General features: G+C 36.4%; 1 protein-coding gene across 1 annotated transcript; it reads right to left on the minus strand.

Moving 5' to 3' along the window:
- Nucleotides 1-12,295: 12,295 nt before the first annotated feature.
- LOC138710021 (uncharacterized) lies at nucleotides 12,296-14,124 on the minus strand. Its single transcript, XM_069840683.1, has one exon. The coding sequence runs from the start codon at nucleotides 14,048-14,050 to the stop codon at nucleotides 12,749-12,751; it is 1,302 nt and encodes a 433-aa protein (XP_069696784.1). The 5' UTR covers nucleotides 14,051-14,124; the 3' UTR covers nucleotides 12,296-12,748.
- Between the last annotated feature and the right edge of the window lie 3,559 nt (nucleotides 14,125-17,683).

A 17,683-nucleotide genomic window follows, 5' to 3' on the forward strand; every position in this document is an offset into this window, starting at 1 on the left:
AGGGAGTTTACCTGAAATCTTGATTTGTATTATTCTTTTTTAACCCACCGTTTCTTACACCGATTCATTTCTCATTTTGTTTGTCCATTTCACACGCTCCATTCTTCTCCAAATTCGCATTTAAAATGGCTCTAATCGCTTCTCTTCACTTTCTCGCAATGTCCATGTTTCTGAAATTCCACACTCCATACAAAGCACTTTACTAGCCTCTTCCTTAGTTATTTTAGATTTGGTCCACAGAGGTTCGCCGTTTAGTATTAAAAGCTTTCTTTACCACTTCTTTCCTCTTATCGACTTACTGGCAGCAACTTATGTTACTACTCATAGCACACCTCGAGTATCTGAAGATGTTCTCTTGTTCTACCGTCTCATTTCCAGTTCGTATTTCTATCATTTTTATTTTTCTTCATCCCACATTGTTTACAGCTCCCATTTAGCTCCAGCAGCTTATCCATTAGTATCGTCTCCTTTTCTGCTAACAACGCCACAATATCATAAGCAAATCTGTTGCACTTTATTCTTCTTACTTCTATCACTGCTCCCATGTAAAACAGTTCTTTACTACATCTTACAAGTGGATGTTTAACAGGGTAAGCGACAAAGGAATCCTTGTCCTACCTTCTCCCTATTACATTTCTTTGTGAAATTTCTTCATCTATACTGACATTGGCTCGTTTCATATAAACATTACTTATTGTCCTCCTATCTTTCTAGTCCACACCAATATTCTTCAGGATCTCGTCAGTTTATTCCAATCCAATCTATCAGAAGCCGTTTCCAGGCCCACAAATATTGCATGCTTTACTTTTTCATCCTCGAGAAACGGCGTCCAATTCGTGGGAAATTTAAACTAGACTGACTGAAATGTGTAATATGAACAGGTATTATTCATTGTATACCTTCACCCTCTTATAAATATGAAGTTGAAGGTAGACCCATTCTTTGAAAAGACATATGCTGTATTTTTAATCAATAATGAAAAGTGACAAATTCTGTCTTCGGAGCGTCGCATCGTGTCATCACTTTGCATATTTTAAAGTTCAATCTAAACCTCTTTTCCTAGAAATAACTGCCTATGAGGTGTAACCACAGTCTACTATATACAGTCGCGAAGCTCAATATGTAGAAAAAATGCAACCATGGACAGTTGCCCACCACTGGGATCGCTACTATCGCCTCATCATCGCAGATCTCTCTCCTAGCAGCCGACAAAATATGTCGTTGTGTTCTTTTGGAAAAATTAACACCTTCCTTCCATTATTGAATTATTAAATGCATAAAGTTAATTTATTATTTTAATGAAGTATATTAAATTCCACCATAAACTCGAAGATACCTGCAAGAAATAGGTTAATATTATTTTTGTTTGTGCAAAACGAACTGAAATTTACTATAATCGCTTCACTCATTCAAGATTATAGCGATAATTAACTATTAAATCAATAAATATTAATTTGCATTTCCCTTTACAACAATAATAATGGAAATATGAATTAATGGATTAACTTATGTACGTGTACCGGTACTTGTAGTGTAGGCTTACGTAGTTGAGGTTAAGCAATAATAATCACACCAGGATTGGAAATAAAACGTGATTAATAAATTTTATTGTAACAGACTTTTTCTACGTCTCTAATAAAATAACAAATAAAAATAACAACAAAATTAACAGCTATAATTAAAAACATATTCTTTGAAAAAAAGTAGGCCTAAGCAATAATAATCCCACCAGAATTGAAAATAAAACGTGATCAATAAATTTCATTAAAACAAACTTAATTTTTCTAAGTCTCTAGTAAAATATTATTATTCCAAGTATTGTATTTTAGCCATTAACATTTTCATTACAACCAATAACGAACATTTCACAAGCATCAATGTGAAATACGCAACGAGCTAGCACTCGATGGAAATACGATTCAGTCCAAAGTCGACAGTGGACAGTCTATTGTTTCTAGTTGCTAACCGCTTGGAGCGCTTTATCACGAGAGTTGCAAAAAATCACTTCAAGCTTCGCGACTGTATATAGTAGACTGTGGTGTAACCATTAAACATGATGAGTGAACTAAATATATGAGACATTGTAATGTGATCTTGTCTCACCAAGATTATCGATAATTGAATTCGGTCAGATTCTATAAAGTTTTCTACGAACAATACTAATGTCAGATCAGATATTGTACAAATAGCCTATTTCAGTTTCTGTTCTTTAACTCTATTATTATGACGTCATATATTATGTCTGAATAACGTTAGTAGGTGAGGAATAGACATCAGTGAAAGAATTTTTAGTCGGTAGCAGTCCCAAACTTCTCTCACAAAGGGCATCGGAAATCTAGTTTTATTTGATACATTCTTTGGCATTTGTGGTAAAAAATTGTGAAATGTGGTTTTCATAAGTATCACACCCTTAGTGCTGTCATTCTATGCTTGTATCATATCGCTCCTATCATCCTCGCACAGTCCTTGAATACACTTTGAAATTGAAGCGAGTCGTTATTAAAAAAAACAATCGATATTGGGTTCAGGCTATATTTCGGTCAGTTAAATGACGAGCTGTCATTGAAGGGCAACGAACTCATCTGTTTTTAATCGGCTACTTTCAAATTTTTTAGTATGGATTTCATAGGAATCTGTAGGAACGTCAATCAATTCATTATACAAGGTGGAAGTGAAATAACCCTGCAGAATTTCAGAGCGAACAGCTCATGTTTTATGTAACAAGAAAGTGTAATACCGTACTGATGGAAAGTGCATAGTTTTCTAAGAAAACAATGTTTTTCCCCAAACGTTTAACACCTTCTTATTCTGGAACTATTACGAGTATAATCGATAGAAATTCTAATAGAAATTATTTATCCCTCTGTCGTATTTCAATAGCGTCCACGGTTTCCGTGTAAATTAGGGAAGAACTGGGTAGTATCGACCATCGGGTAATATCGGACAGTGTGTTTATTTCATCTACCACCATACAACTCTTCGAAACCGGCATCAAACATTTCTTTCTATCCCTCATCATAGAACGTCATTATACTCATCCTCCTACAATGTAGAAATACCTCGCATCTGGAATTCGTTACCTAATGACGTCAGGGACTGCCGGACTTTATCACAATTCAAAATTAAATTGGAAAATTTTGTCTTATTTAATGCTTTTTAGGTATTGCTAGAAGTGTTGATTTGTGTTTTTTACTCTAGATTAAAATCGCAAGTTTCTTGTTTATGTTAATTAGTTAGGATACAATTAATTATACTTAATCACTCATTTAAAGTTCGTGTGACTGCAACTTGTGTATATTACTGTGTGACTTTACTTTGTTTATAGTGTGTTTTTTCATTTTTATTTCTGTTACTGTATTTGTATTCTTGGTGGTATGGAAGAGAAGGCCTGATGGCCTTAACTACACCAGAATAAATAAATAAATAAATAAATAAATAAATAAATAAATAAAACAATAAATCAATAAATCAATAAATAAATCAGTAAATAAAACTATAAATAAATAAATATGGTAGTACCTGATTGACATGGTTACATTTCTGTATGCGACATCACAGAAACGTAACCATGTCAATCAGGTACTATCATCGTGTGGTAGATGAAAGAAACTCACTGTCCGATATTACCCGATATCCTATACTACCCAACTCTCCCCTATATTTAAAACCCACTAATTTGAAGCCACTGAACGATGCGACCAGCTTGCAACATTGTAGTCAAAAAGAGAGGTGTGAGGTTATTGACTAAGGCTGGCAGACCTGAGTTCGTTGGCCTCTTTTATCTCTATTACGAGAAGAAAGAGCAATGTTTGGCGGCAATGTTGCCAGGCTGCTGAATATTCTATATAGGTTTTCTATTCGTTTAAATAATCGTCACTTTCAATTTACTTCCACCTCGAGTACATATTATAGCGCTTCAGTCTTAAATTATATTTTATGCTCGACCATGCCGAAATGTAGCAATTATGCACCTGGTAGCAGCCCTTTAATGGACCCCATTAAAGTACACCTATTCATTAAAGTTCAGGTGTTCCACCAATCAGAAAATACCATTGTAGCAATATGAAAGCCCAAGTATCGATTATTCTCGGATATGCAATCGAAAGACAACTAGCGCGAGATTAGACAATATTGAACTCAGTCGAAAAAAACAACACACAAATTAACATTAATTCACCGTCATCTTCCAGCCTTTCACAAAGCACATTCCCGCAAATTCATTTCACCAATTGCCGGAAAAAATCAATATGGTCGAGCATAAAAAGTCGTCTGAAACTTGACTATAATGGTAATTAAGACGCTCGTTTGCACATTATGAAACTCGCGTCTTAATTACTACCATTACAGGCTCGTTGCATAATGTACTATTCTTCACAGGAATAATAATAATAATAATAATAATAATAATAATAATATTATTATTATTTTTCTATTATATTATTATATTATATTATTATTATATTATATTATCCATTTTGGAATACGGACATGGAAATCCTACACACACAACCCAAGAACCAAAAACTCAACACACTAGAACAATACGAAATATACAAACACACTAAAACACACCCCGATCAAATCCTCAACACACAGATCAATTTCAGTACACACACACTATTCGACTACACAATCCAACACATTCCAACAATAAAACACACCCTCCTAACAGGCAGAGAAGTTGGAGATGACGCCGAGCTCTAGTAGGCTCTGATGATGGTGCGTGATGCACTGAAACAGCTGTAAGCCGGAAAAATATTACATATTTAACACGAGTAAGTCCAGTAGTTCATCAATTATATATATTATATTATATTATTATATTATATTATATTATATTATTATTGTTATTATTATTATTACTGCTATGCCTGTGAAGAAAATATAATTTAAGAATGAAGCGCTATAATACGTACACAAGGTCGAAGTAAATAATCCTGCAGATTGAAAGAGACGATATTATTGTATTATTATTATTATTATTATTATTATTATTATTATTATTATTATCACTTACTGTAATTTTCATAAAACTTATCTGTTTTGTTATTTTTATTACTCATCTGTTTCCCGCGCATTCGTAACATTCTTCCTTAAAGGATGTGGGTCTTGCTTTGTCATCACCTTTTCAATCCATAACCATTTCTTGTCATCTACAGTATGCATGTTACCACCTTGGCATGGCTAAAGACCTGCGTTTGGTTACCATGCGACCCGCGTAAGTGTGCATGGAGTATAGATCGGCGGCACTCGACCGTACTACACAGTTCGGGTCTGCTGTTCAGTGAACACGCGAAAACAAAATAGAGCTGGGCATTTGGAAATCAGTGCTCTAAACGAAGAATTTGGTAACCAGCACTTCATTAGGAAAGAAGAACGTGTATGATATTAGAAATAAGGAGAAATATTTCGTTTGAAATACTTAAAATGTTTACAGTCGTTCATAGTAGTGCTTTATTTAAGTTTGTCCTGACATTTAAGTTCTTTAATTTGTTAATTGCAAACTTTAATTAAATCTAAGGTATAGGGTACTTCAAAAGTCAGTTCAAACATTAAACCACCATAAATATTATAATATTTGAGATACGGAAAAAAACAAAAACATCACAGTGTTGGGGAAACAACGTGGTTTACAAAACATTGGAAAGATGTCCGCCGTTCTCTTGTTCAACGTACAGCATTCTGTCTGCATCACCATGCATAACATTTTGCAGAAGTCTTGGAATATTGGCAATTTCTTGGGAGATGGCATCTTTCAGTTGCAGTAGAGTTGTTGGATGTGTCAAGAAAAATCGTTCTTTAAGGTAGTCCCACAACCAACAGTTGGCAGTCGGCCGGATTGGAATCTGGAGATCGCGGAGGCCACATTGTCTTGACCTCAAGGTGTACAGTTTCTGAGACGTGATAATTATATGTAAAGCAAGCCTTACCGAATTGGTATCTCTGGCTTAGTTTGATGGAGAAAGGGATACAAAGAGATTCTGTTAACTAGGGTAATTTTCGTAGTCATGTAGTCAGTGTGACGTAAGATCACTATTTCATATGACATGTAACAAATTTGTCCCAAGTTTTAAGGTATTTGTATAGTGTCATGAATGTAAAGACATCCAACGCTTCAGCCACCGGCGTGGCTCAGTCGGTTATGGCGCTTGCCAGCAGGCCTGAAGTTGCGCTCCGGCGCGGGTTCGATCCCTGCTTGGGCTCATTACCTGGTTGGTTTTTTCTGAGGTTTTCCCCAACCGTATGGTGAATTCCAGGTAATATATGGGGAATCCTCGGGCTCATCTCGCCAAATACCACCTTGCTATCACCAATCTCATCGACGCTAAATAACTTCATTGTTGATACAGCGTCGTTAAATAACCAACCAAAAAAAATCCAAAGTTTCGGAGCTAAAGATAGAAAATAGTCTTTGATAACGGACACAACGGATAAGTTCCGCTTTCCCCTGTGACTCTCTTCCCTGTTGCTGGAACTGACATGTGGCCCCGAAACTTTGAATGTTTCTACATCTATGATAGTACAAATAGTGCACACTTGTGGAGTAACAGTTAGCGCGTCTGGCCGCGAAACCAGGTGGCCGGGATTCGAATCCCGGTCGGGGCAAGTTATCTGGTTGAGGTTTTTTCTGGGGTTTTCCCTCAACCTAATACGAGCAAATGCTGGGTAACTTTCGGTGTTCGACCCCGGACTCATTTCACCGGCATTATCACCTTCATATCATTCAGACGCTAAATAACCTAGATGTTGATACAGCGTCGTAAAATAACCCAATAAATAAAAATAAATAGTACAAATACTCAAGAACTTCGTTCCATGTTTATTATAGTGAAAGTCTTACATAGTACAGTGAAAGTCTTACAATATACAGTACTACATGTAAACAAACATCACTTACTAGTCTCGAACTCGCCTTCTATTACTAGGTTCTAAATCAGTACTTTGAATTATTCATAGCTGACACATGAAAATAAAATGTAAAATAAATAACTGATAGGTAAATAAATTAACACGGACTTACTTTATAGCGTTCAGAAATTAAACCTTATGGCTGTAGTGAAGTTTGTACAATTGTAGGTTTATACTTGTTTCCTGCCTGTTATTTATGGTTTCTTTGTTTCTCTACATTGAGTGCAGTTAATGGATTTCAGTTGAAACCCAAGCTCACTCAAGTCTTGTAGCCAATCTACACTAATGGTCTTTCCCTTAAGACAAGGTGACTAATGCGATGAGTTGACCATATACCTTAAGGAATTTTGTGCTCTAGAACAATTACATGATTGAGAATAGGAATTACAACGCTTCGAATTTCGTCTTGCCTCAAGTCCTCCATCCCCTTGGGAAATTCTTACCTTCCTCTACCTCCATTACTGTTCACAGGAAAGAACATATTGCTCCAGAATACATCCTGTAATAAGAAGCTCTTCTGGAAAAGTAAATACGTAGAAAAACTCTAGTCCACAGAACGTTGCTCACCTCAGTAAGGCGGAATTAGACAGTCACGCTATCTTGGGTGCTATATTTCGTTGGATTATCTGTAGTAATTGCACGAGGGCTATTTCATATTATTGATAATTTCACTAGCCCGAAGACCAAGTGAAATGTATTATGCTAACGCTATGATTGAATGCATGACAAAGATGAAACCACGAGTGTAATTTAATAAACTTATTCAATGAATAAAATTAAATAACTTGCAAAACTGAACTACTTACGTAAATGATAATAATAATTATAAAACACAGCAATAAAACGTTGGTATATTTCCTTGTAATGAAGTTAAGAAACAAACTGGTATCTGGTTGTTAGAGGAGAAAAGTTCGCTGCGGCGCTGGGGATCGAACACGGGTTCGTGGTTCTACGTATCATGTGCTCTAACCACTGAGCTACGCCAAAGTTCAATCCACAGCACCGGATCGAATCCCTCTTCTCCAGTGTTTTTCCCTTTGTGTCCTAACTCTAAGTTCGACATATATGTTGACATAATATATTAAGTCAATTGCCATTATAAAAGGACCGCACTCAATTGAGTGAATTAGTGACCGGGATTCAACAGTATTAAGCACTGTATATATATATATATATATATATATATATATATATATTTACTAACAGAAAATCTGGTATAACCCGTCTGATGAAACACTGCAGTTTTCAGATGAGGGCCCTCGTGTGTCGCGAATGCGATCCGCTCAGTCTCGATGCGTGGCGAGTCAGCTGGAGAAATGTTTGGACAGTCTGACAATAAAAACATCAACAGCTGTTATGAACATAAATACAATTACCAATACCATAGTTGAATTTACTTTTTCTTTCATGTACGGTATATAAACATACTTTATTCCAGAAGTAGCTGTATGCCCGAGGCAGAGGTCTCAATTTCATCTGCACTATCAGTTGAACTGCCTTCGTCAGCTGTGTATGTGCTCCTACCTGGCCTATCATAATCCATCTCATCTTCTTTACACTCTTCATCACTAATCACAATGCCTATATTTATTACTACCCTTTCTACTTCCTCTTCCATTAACGCGTCACGACGCCAATATTCGTCTTCGATATGTTTAACAGGTTGGCAGCATTTTGTCCAGACTTATTTGCTGATATCGCTTATTGATTGTGCGGTCATTTGTTTCAAAACTGACAGCCTCCAGAATGTATCTTTTCCATCATTAAACTGTATCTTTTTCTTAACAGCATTCAGAAGCTTGCGTAGAGTCGGAATTTCTTTACTCTTCTCATAAAACTCCAAAAAGTTCTGCGGATGACACAGTTTTTCCAAATCATCAAGTACAATTTTCTTTGGATGTGGGTGGCTTTCACCAGGAGTTGAAAATTGTCCGCCAATGCGCTTTGCTTCTTCACCTCCTTAGCTATAGTATGTTTTGTTTTTTCACTCTTCCCCACCACCGTTGCTGTTATTTTCACAGCGTTCGTTAATGGAATGATAAGACCTTTCTTTTTCTCTTCTTTACAAAATTTTAGCACATTGTATATAATATTTCTGCATTGCGAGTGTAAGACTTCGCGTGACGAGTGTCTCGGCGGAGTTTCCATTCGCTCTTGGGTACACACACACTTCCGATACCGACTAGCAGATGAACGAACTGAACTGAGGCATTTCTTTACTGCAGCGCTGTGCATAGTACGTCAGAACAGGGTGACGTATTGCAGTATCGATCGCATGTTTATGTTCAAGCTTACTCTACCTGCCGTCTGCAATGATTTTTCAGACGTGTTATATATGTCGTGTACTTTCATAATCTGGATAATGTATGGGTTAGACTGGATACCATAGCTTCTAGTGTCAACTGCCATATATGTAAACATATGTGCCAAACAGGCCACATAAGGGAAACACTGAAGGAGGAAGATTCGTTCCAGTGCTCTGGATTGAATTCGGCGTAGCTCAATAGTCAGAGCGCTTGGTACGTAGACCCAAGGACCCGGGTTCGATCCCCGGCGCAAGAGCGAATTTTTCTCCTCAAATATTAATTGCCAACATTACAGAGATTATTCTGTAGGACAAAATTAATAAATCCATAATATTCATGACAGTTATTACGAATTCAAGGATGTATTAAAATGTTAACATACTTTTTCAATTATTTTATAGCAGAAAGATGAGCTGTCTCCTTGCTTTTCCTCTTCTCACAACAAGAACACGTGACAAAACGAGTTAGCTCCACTCTACAGACATTCAACTGTCTCAGTGATCATAAAGGCATGCACGTGGCGTTCCCTCTTGCAGGAATGAGAAACTACAAAGAAATAAGCATCTTCCCCCCCGATAGTCATCTTCCCCCGATTCGCTCTACTTTATGTACTATGTGGTACAGAGGAAGATTTTTACAGCTTCTTACTTATTGAACATAGTTATTTCATCACTGCCTTAGTAACGCAATAAGCATGAAAACCTGTTATAACAATTGAGGCATTGACATGGGAAAGGTCGTAACTGCCAAAAATTAGAATTTTTAGCTTTTTCATTGAGAAGGTAGTAAATGGCCATGCCAATGGCACAGAGATGGTATTATGTCCGTATGTAATGAAACGAAGTTGGAAACGTAGTCACTAGATGTTGTAAGTTGTATGTGCACAGCTGTTGGCGCATAGAAGGTAGTAACTCCTTTTACAACATCAGAGTGTGTCTAGACGAATATGGGCTGATAACTGTGCAGGGCAGACTAAGAATCGGATGATTCTAATGGTTCTGATTTACGTTATTGCCAAGAAACATTTTGTTTCAGTGGACTTGAAATTCCTGGCTTCAGAACATTCCTACATGACATGTGATGGGAATTTGGCATCATAGAGAAAAGAAAAAAAAGATGCAAGACCATGGTTCCAGCAGAGGTAAGGCGTAATAATGATGAAGGATGAGGATTTCTTCGACTTTTCTGCAGAATGTGACAAGTTTTTGAATACAACTCCTATCAAAATCAGCACCCTCAACTGGATTAGACCCTCAAGAGCTGATTTTCCTCTAATAAAAACAAGACAGTCATTTAATGGCCTTGAAATGTGGACAGAGCACAGGATTTTTAAGAAAGGACAGTCATTAACGTCAATCATTAACTTGCAGTGCTTGCAACGCCTTGAAAGAAGACCAGTCGTCCCTGATGCCAAAAAGAGAGACTTGTTATCTATGTTACACTTCCTCGATGAAAAGTATCATGCATTTTACCGAAAAATTTGTGCATAATGTATAAATAACGTTAATTCTCAGTTTGGCTAAGGAGTGATTTCAATGTTGTGTTTTCATAAAATAGGATTTCACAGATATATCTGTGCCAGGCTTTTCAAATTTTATATGTAACACAAACATGAGTGTATGCCTTTCATTTAAAGCAGTTTCTTTAATAATGTAAGTGAGAAATTCATAAATTTGTTTTTTGCTTCCCCTGAAAAAATTTGTTTTTGGCAGTTACTACCTTTCCCATGTCAGCGCCTCAATTATAAAACTTAGTTCATGTAGTATGTGTGATATTGTGTTTTCTGAGCTCCAAAATAGGTAGTAGTTTTACTACTCGTGTATGCATCAGCCTTTTCAAAAATAAAATTTCACTTTCTGATTTTCAACTATAACATGGTTAAAATGGACATTGTTTCTGCTTTAAATACTTGGAAAATTAAATTCATATTGCTTACGTTGCTAACATACAAGTACATGGGTGCTAGTTTAGATTAGTTTTGTTTGTCATTGTTTGTTTGTGTACATAATGATTATATTGTTTCACGTGAAGAAGAACTAGGTAACGGTGGAAGACTTTCACTTAAGTCAATACCTTTTTATTTCGTTCATTCTTACCGGTACTGTTGTCAACCATGATGAAAAGTACACAAAAGAAATTCAATAGATGTTCATATATCGTAATGTTACAAATATTTATTCCTAATGATCACTTTACCAACACTTGCATCACCATATTAATAAATTAATTTATTAACTGCAAATAAATAAAAACAATAATTCAGTTCAAAAATCAAAAGGATTTACTACTGTCTCTATTGACAATATAACTTTCATTATTAAGATTCTGTGACACACTTCATCATTCTCTTTTTATGTAGTAATTAATATTTTCTTTTTGGTAATCTATTTTACATTCTCTGCTTATAGCTTTCTTATGTATTTTGTATTTAATTTATCACTTTAGTTTCTGTATTTTGTTTTAATTGGCATGCTATAATTTTATACAGTTCGAAATTTTATTATAAATTTTAAAACTGTTATCGTATTCTATTTTATTATGTTTCTTCATTCCTTTTTTATACTTGTCATTTGTCTCACTAAAAACCTTACAAATTCATCTCACTGTGCCGAAAGAAAAATAAAGAGAAAAGGCAATTTCAATTATAGTGAAAAGTAACCAATAACATCAAAATTACTATTTGAATAGAATATATGAAATAACATGTTATTGCATTACACCGCAGACAAATATAAATTATTTCCATGGTCGTCCAAGAATTTTAAGTAAGTTCAATTTCAAAGAAATATTTCAGTGAATAATTCACATAAAATAAATGTGTTTACAGAGATCACAACGAATAAAGTTATCGCTTAAAATGTAAGAAAGTAGATAAGTTCAAAAATAAAATGTTAGTAAAATGTAAAGAATAAATGAAAAAAATTATGAGCAATTATTGTAATGAATTTCTGAAGGATGAAGACGTCAGGATCGGTCTGTAACAAGTGGGCTCTGGATAATGAGGTAGAAACAGGCAGGATTGTCAGTAAATTGAAAAAGAACTAGGCTAACACTGAGAACTATTATTTAAATCAACTCTTTATTAATAATATCTTAAAATATAACAAAATTTTCATTAAATGGAGAAATGAGGTCGTTTTAAGAAAGTTGACTTGTACGAGGACTCATTCGATGCCTCCCTAGTGTGTAAACATGCAAATAAAATAACTATAGTAATCCACAAACATAATATTTTTATAAACCATTTTTAGTTCAATGACATCAATTATTTTACTGTACATAATAGTATTCATTATTGGGCAACAAATCTACTTCCTCCACAGGAGTGTACGATGGACAAGTGCAATGAGCATTACATTAAATATATATATTACACTTTTATGTGTGAGGATTCTGTCCACCAACATAAAACAAAGACCAACACAGTCCAGAATATTTCAAACCAGAGTACTATAGCCTTCCTGTCCTTGAGGCTGAGGAAGATCGCGACGAGGTTAATGCCTTTAGCTGATATCTCTACAAGGTGTCGCGTGTCAGTGGTAACCATAATCACCACCATACTTGTTGCCACTGACTTCGCCGTAGCTGCCGGCATCGCCGTGTCCACTGCTGTGTCCATAAGAAGACCCCTCACTGTGTCCACCCTTTTTGGCGTAGTCTTCTTTGTTGTCGTGATACTGCTTATGTCCTTCTTCTCCCTTGTGACCTTTCTCCTCGTCGAAGTGCTGTCCCTTCTCGTAATGTCCCTTCTTGCCGTGTTCGTCCTCGCTGAAAGCTGCATCGATGTGACCACCTTTCTCGTGACCTCCCTTTTCAGCAGATTTGTGTTCTTCAAATTCACCGTACTTACTATCATGTCCACTTTTGTTGGCGTCGTCATAGAAGGAGTGTTCTTTCTTGTACTCGTCCTTGTGGTAGACATTGTGGAAACCGGTTGTCTTGTGTCCCTTCTTGTGACTTCCCTTCTCACCGAAGCTTGCTCCCTTGTAGCCCTTCGCGCCTTGATGATGTTCGCCATACTGTTCAGCTTCATCATGGTGTCCTTTCTTTTGACCTGCTTCGTCATTGTAATATCCTTTTTGTTCCTCGCTACCTTTCTTACCAGCATCGCCCTTATCATAAGATTCATATATCTTGTATCCCTTATCTCCCTTCTCACCGCTGCTGGATTGATGACCGGCGTTATATTCGTCCCCACCTCCCTTTTTGAAATCTTCTTGCTTGTAACTACCACCTTCTTCACCACCTTTGCCACCATGAGCATATCCCACACTCTGACCGGCTCCGCCTCCGATATAGTTACCTCCAGCGCCACCTAGACCTCCACTGTAGTAATGTCCACCTCCATAGCCTCCCCCGAGGCCGGCACCACCGATTCCTGCACCACCCAGATGAGCGTATCCGGCGCCCAAATTTCCAAGTCCAAAACCTCCGGCACCAGAGCCTCCCAGTTTGTACGAAGCTCCCACGTGGCCAAGGCCGGCACCGTAACCTAGCCCAGCGCCTCCTGCGAGGCCAGGAAAGTGGTAGCCACCCCCCAGGCCGGAGAGGTAGTGCCCGCTAGCTGCCTCATCGTTGTCAGAGCCACTGAGTTCAACGTAGTGGACTGGCCCGGTACCATCGCTCCTGTAGATGTATCCAGTGGCGGAGCTTTCAAGATCTGAAGATGCGGATTTCGCCATGTACATTTTACCATGGATGTTCTGCTTAACGTCACTGACTGGATCCGCCACTGACACAATATCCTCCGATGTTTCAACCAGAAGATCTTTCGCTCTGCAGTTGATGGCTTGCAACAGGATGCACACTGCGAAAATATTCCGAAATTTCGCCATCTTGAACACTTTTTCAACTACGGCTAGGAAAACACGCAGCTTTAGCACAACCGTATAACTGTACACTTGTGAAGAGAACAGATCACTGAATACAGTCCCACACCTCCATCTTGCCTTTATATGCACCTCTATTCTAAATTAAAGCTCCCTCTACATGAACGAAATTTACCGCTTGACTGATTTTCTGTAACCTTATTCCATTATAATACTCGAGAATTGCAGTGTAACATTTTAATTAATTTAGTGAAGGAAAATGTTGCTTAATGTTGAAACGTTCGCAGGTATCTCGGTCGCCCCCCCCCTCCTAATGTGCCGTACCCTTCAACCCAGAGGACAATGGTAAGCGAGACTAAAGATCATTTCCCCATCTCACTCTCTCTGAGTAAGACACGGGGACAATGCTGAATCACATCACGATCTTGTTTGCTGCTCTTGCATTTAATTCCGTTTATTGCCATGTCGCCGCTATTGGGTCATACCTGTCTGCGTGGCCTTACCGGAAAGAAAGTGTGGAAACAAGCTGTGTGTGTCAGTATGTTAGGTGCTCGGTGTCAGGTGACTAGGTTGTTGCGAGGAAGAGTGGTTCATGTACAACTGACTAATTCTGGCCTTCAGCAGCAGGAGCATGTGACCATCACTAGCAGTTGTTAAAGTGTATAGTAAGAAATCATTATGACAACCTTTTCATTCGAGTCTCTAGTCGATATAATTTGTTGCAGCAGTTTCAACATTATCATCATGACATTATCTGTTTCTATATTATCTGCTGCTAGTATATGAATATCAGTACTTTAACGTATGTAATTAAGATAGTTACGTCACATGTAATGAGCGTATTATAATATGGTTGAGTAAAATAACTAAGAAACCTATTACCTGCGCATTATTGTCAACATCGCATTGCCAACTGACCTCAACTACGACTATACACACGAACTCAGGTGTGAATAGCAGCATTCCGTCCCTTAGTCACTATAACAGGGTTGCCAGACTTCCCAATGACAGGAAACAATGATACATATCAATCTGTTTATTTCATTTGCAAAAAACCATGAATTTTATTTAAAATTTGCAAAGGGACAAATCATTCTCTAACACTTCCCCTCATGATAAGAGTAAAATGTTATGTTTTTTTTTAACGACGCTCGCAACTGCAGAGGTTATATCAGCGTCGCCGGATGTGCCGGAATTTTGTCCCGCAGGAGTTCCTTTACATGCCAGTAAATCAACTGACATGAGCTTGTCGCATTTAAGCACACTTAAATGACAACGACCTGACCCGGGATCGAACCCGCAACCATAGGCATAGAAGGCCAGCGCTATACCATCTCGCCAACCAGGTCAACAATAAGAGTAATAATCGACAATAATTGCAGACAGTAATAATGGAGTAAAACAAGGTCAACATTTAGGGAAAAATATATATTATTTTTAGAAAAGTGTTCAATTGAACTAATATCTTCTTAAAACTTTTCTTGAACTCTATCTAAGGAATAAAATTTTAAAATCTTCAAAGTTAATTACTTCTACTCTTTATGTATCAGAAGTAACAGTAGCATGAATGTTTTACAATGCAAAAACGGTTGCATTAATCAGTAGTTACCAGCATTTTCTGAATAATCATGTTCATGATAATTATCATATCTGCTACAATATCATCAAGATTGCCACCGACTTACAATATCTTGTAGGATTTGTGTAATTTACATTTCCCATTGCTAATGATGAAAAGTATTATTTTCTGCATTGCAAGTAAATCTAATCAAATATTCATCAGTTCAGAATCACTATCAAAGTTAATCAGAGTCATATTATTTCCTGCTACAAAACAATAAGATCTTGTCTTTCATCATTGTCGTACTCTCGGGATAGTCAGTGGGACTCCTGGGCGAGACTGCTTTCGGATCTGTTACCTCTTATTATGTTTTCCCCAAACTGTAAGGCGAATATCAAACAATCCCATAGCGAATTCAGCGAATGCTCGCCCTTATTTCGCAAAATACCGTGAATCATGACGCTAGAAGACTTCGTACAATATTTGATACAGCCTCATTAAGTAATCGACTCAAAAATAGTATATTAGGCTATATTGACTTCATCATGGACATTAGGATTGCTGATATAGTATAATTTTGTTAGAGATAACGCTAAAGGAGAGGATGAAATATTTGCCATTAACGATACTTCTTGAAAATACTGTTTATTTTCGTGATAATAACACTGGGCAACATTGATATCATTGCATGAAATTTATTAATAGTTCTAGGATGAAATCGAACTTCTGAAGTCAGATCCGAGGACAGAAAATTCCTACCACATAGATTTTCTCAGAAATCGCATTCTTTTAGTTTACATTACATGCGAAAGTACCAATTTCCTCCCTTGTGCTACACACGCGTGTGTATGTTTTATTTTTATTTCTTTGAATATAATGTCCTTTGTCAGAGACTGTCGGACATTGTCTCGTTTCAAAAATAAATTAAAATTGCACTTTTTGAATTAGATTCCTTTCAGTTGTAAGCCCTTTTCTCTGGCATAGTTTTGTAAAAATATAGGCTATATATTTCTTTTTCCTTCCTTTCCCTTTTTGTTCTCTTTATCAGCTGATGAATTTATTATCATAGCCTTTTTATCGTGAATTTTATTTAATTTTGGTATTTTTTTCTTTTTTATTATAATTTTATTACATGCCATTTTGATATTTTCTTCCTTACGTTTTTCCATTTTAACCATTTTTACTAAATGAGTTGCTTTCACTATATTCCAATGTATTTTACTTTCTTTTTTTCTATTATGGCATTATTTTCATGTTGTTTAGTGTCTATTTTATTATTATTATTATTATTATTATTATTATTATTATTATTATTATTATTATTATTATTGTTGTTGTAATATGTTAGTATTCTGTTCTTTAACTTTTTGTTAAATTTTAACTGCTTGTATACTTTGTGACCTGGTAGAGTGTAAGAGAAGGCCCTATGGCCTTAACTCTGCCAGTATAAATAAAGAATTATTATTGTTATTATTATTGTTATTATTGTTATTATTATTATTATTATTATTATTATTATTATTATTATTATTATTATTATTCCTTTAGTCTCGAATTTCACCTATCGTGAAAATCAGCTTGTATTTTGCAACAAGTACCATGAATTGATGCTTATGCTCGAACTTCAAATTATGACCCTAGTGAATGGGAACTCTTTATTGTTGCTTCGAAACATAGTTTGGAGAGTGCCCTCTATAACAGGAACATGATACCCCTGTTCCGATTGGTCTTTCTGTTTTTCTGAAGGAATATTACGTAAATGAGGCGTTATTGGTAACAAAGATGAAATATCGAGGAAATAAGTAACAAGTGAGTGAAAATTTTATAGTGATCTCTGTTGTTGCATCAACAGGTTATAATAAATTCCCGTATTTTCATCTGTGAGTGAGACAGCAAAGCAATGTCCCTGTACTGGCCCCCAATGTAGTGAAATGTTAGGTTAAGAACACAAAGAACAGTCTAATTGGAAAGTCTTATGTTGTGTTGTCTCTTCGCTATATCAATTTAGGTCTAATGGAGCAATCTGCCAACTCTGGACAATGAGGGGCTTAATAAAATACTGAATGACTTCAGGAAAT

Source organism: Periplaneta americana, chromosome 12 (genome assembly GCF_040183065.1).
Source record: "Periplaneta americana isolate PAMFEO1 chromosome 12, P.americana_PAMFEO1_priV1, whole genome shotgun sequence".
Classification (NCBI taxonomy): domain Eukaryota; kingdom Metazoa; phylum Arthropoda; class Insecta; order Blattodea; family Blattidae; genus Periplaneta; species Periplaneta americana.

What these genes read in the sequence shown, in the direction of transcription:
- LOC138710021 (XM_069840683.1), bottom strand. Translation starts at nt 14,050, where the DNA reads ATGGCGAAATTTCGGAATATTTTCGCAGTGTGCATCCTGTTGCAAGCC.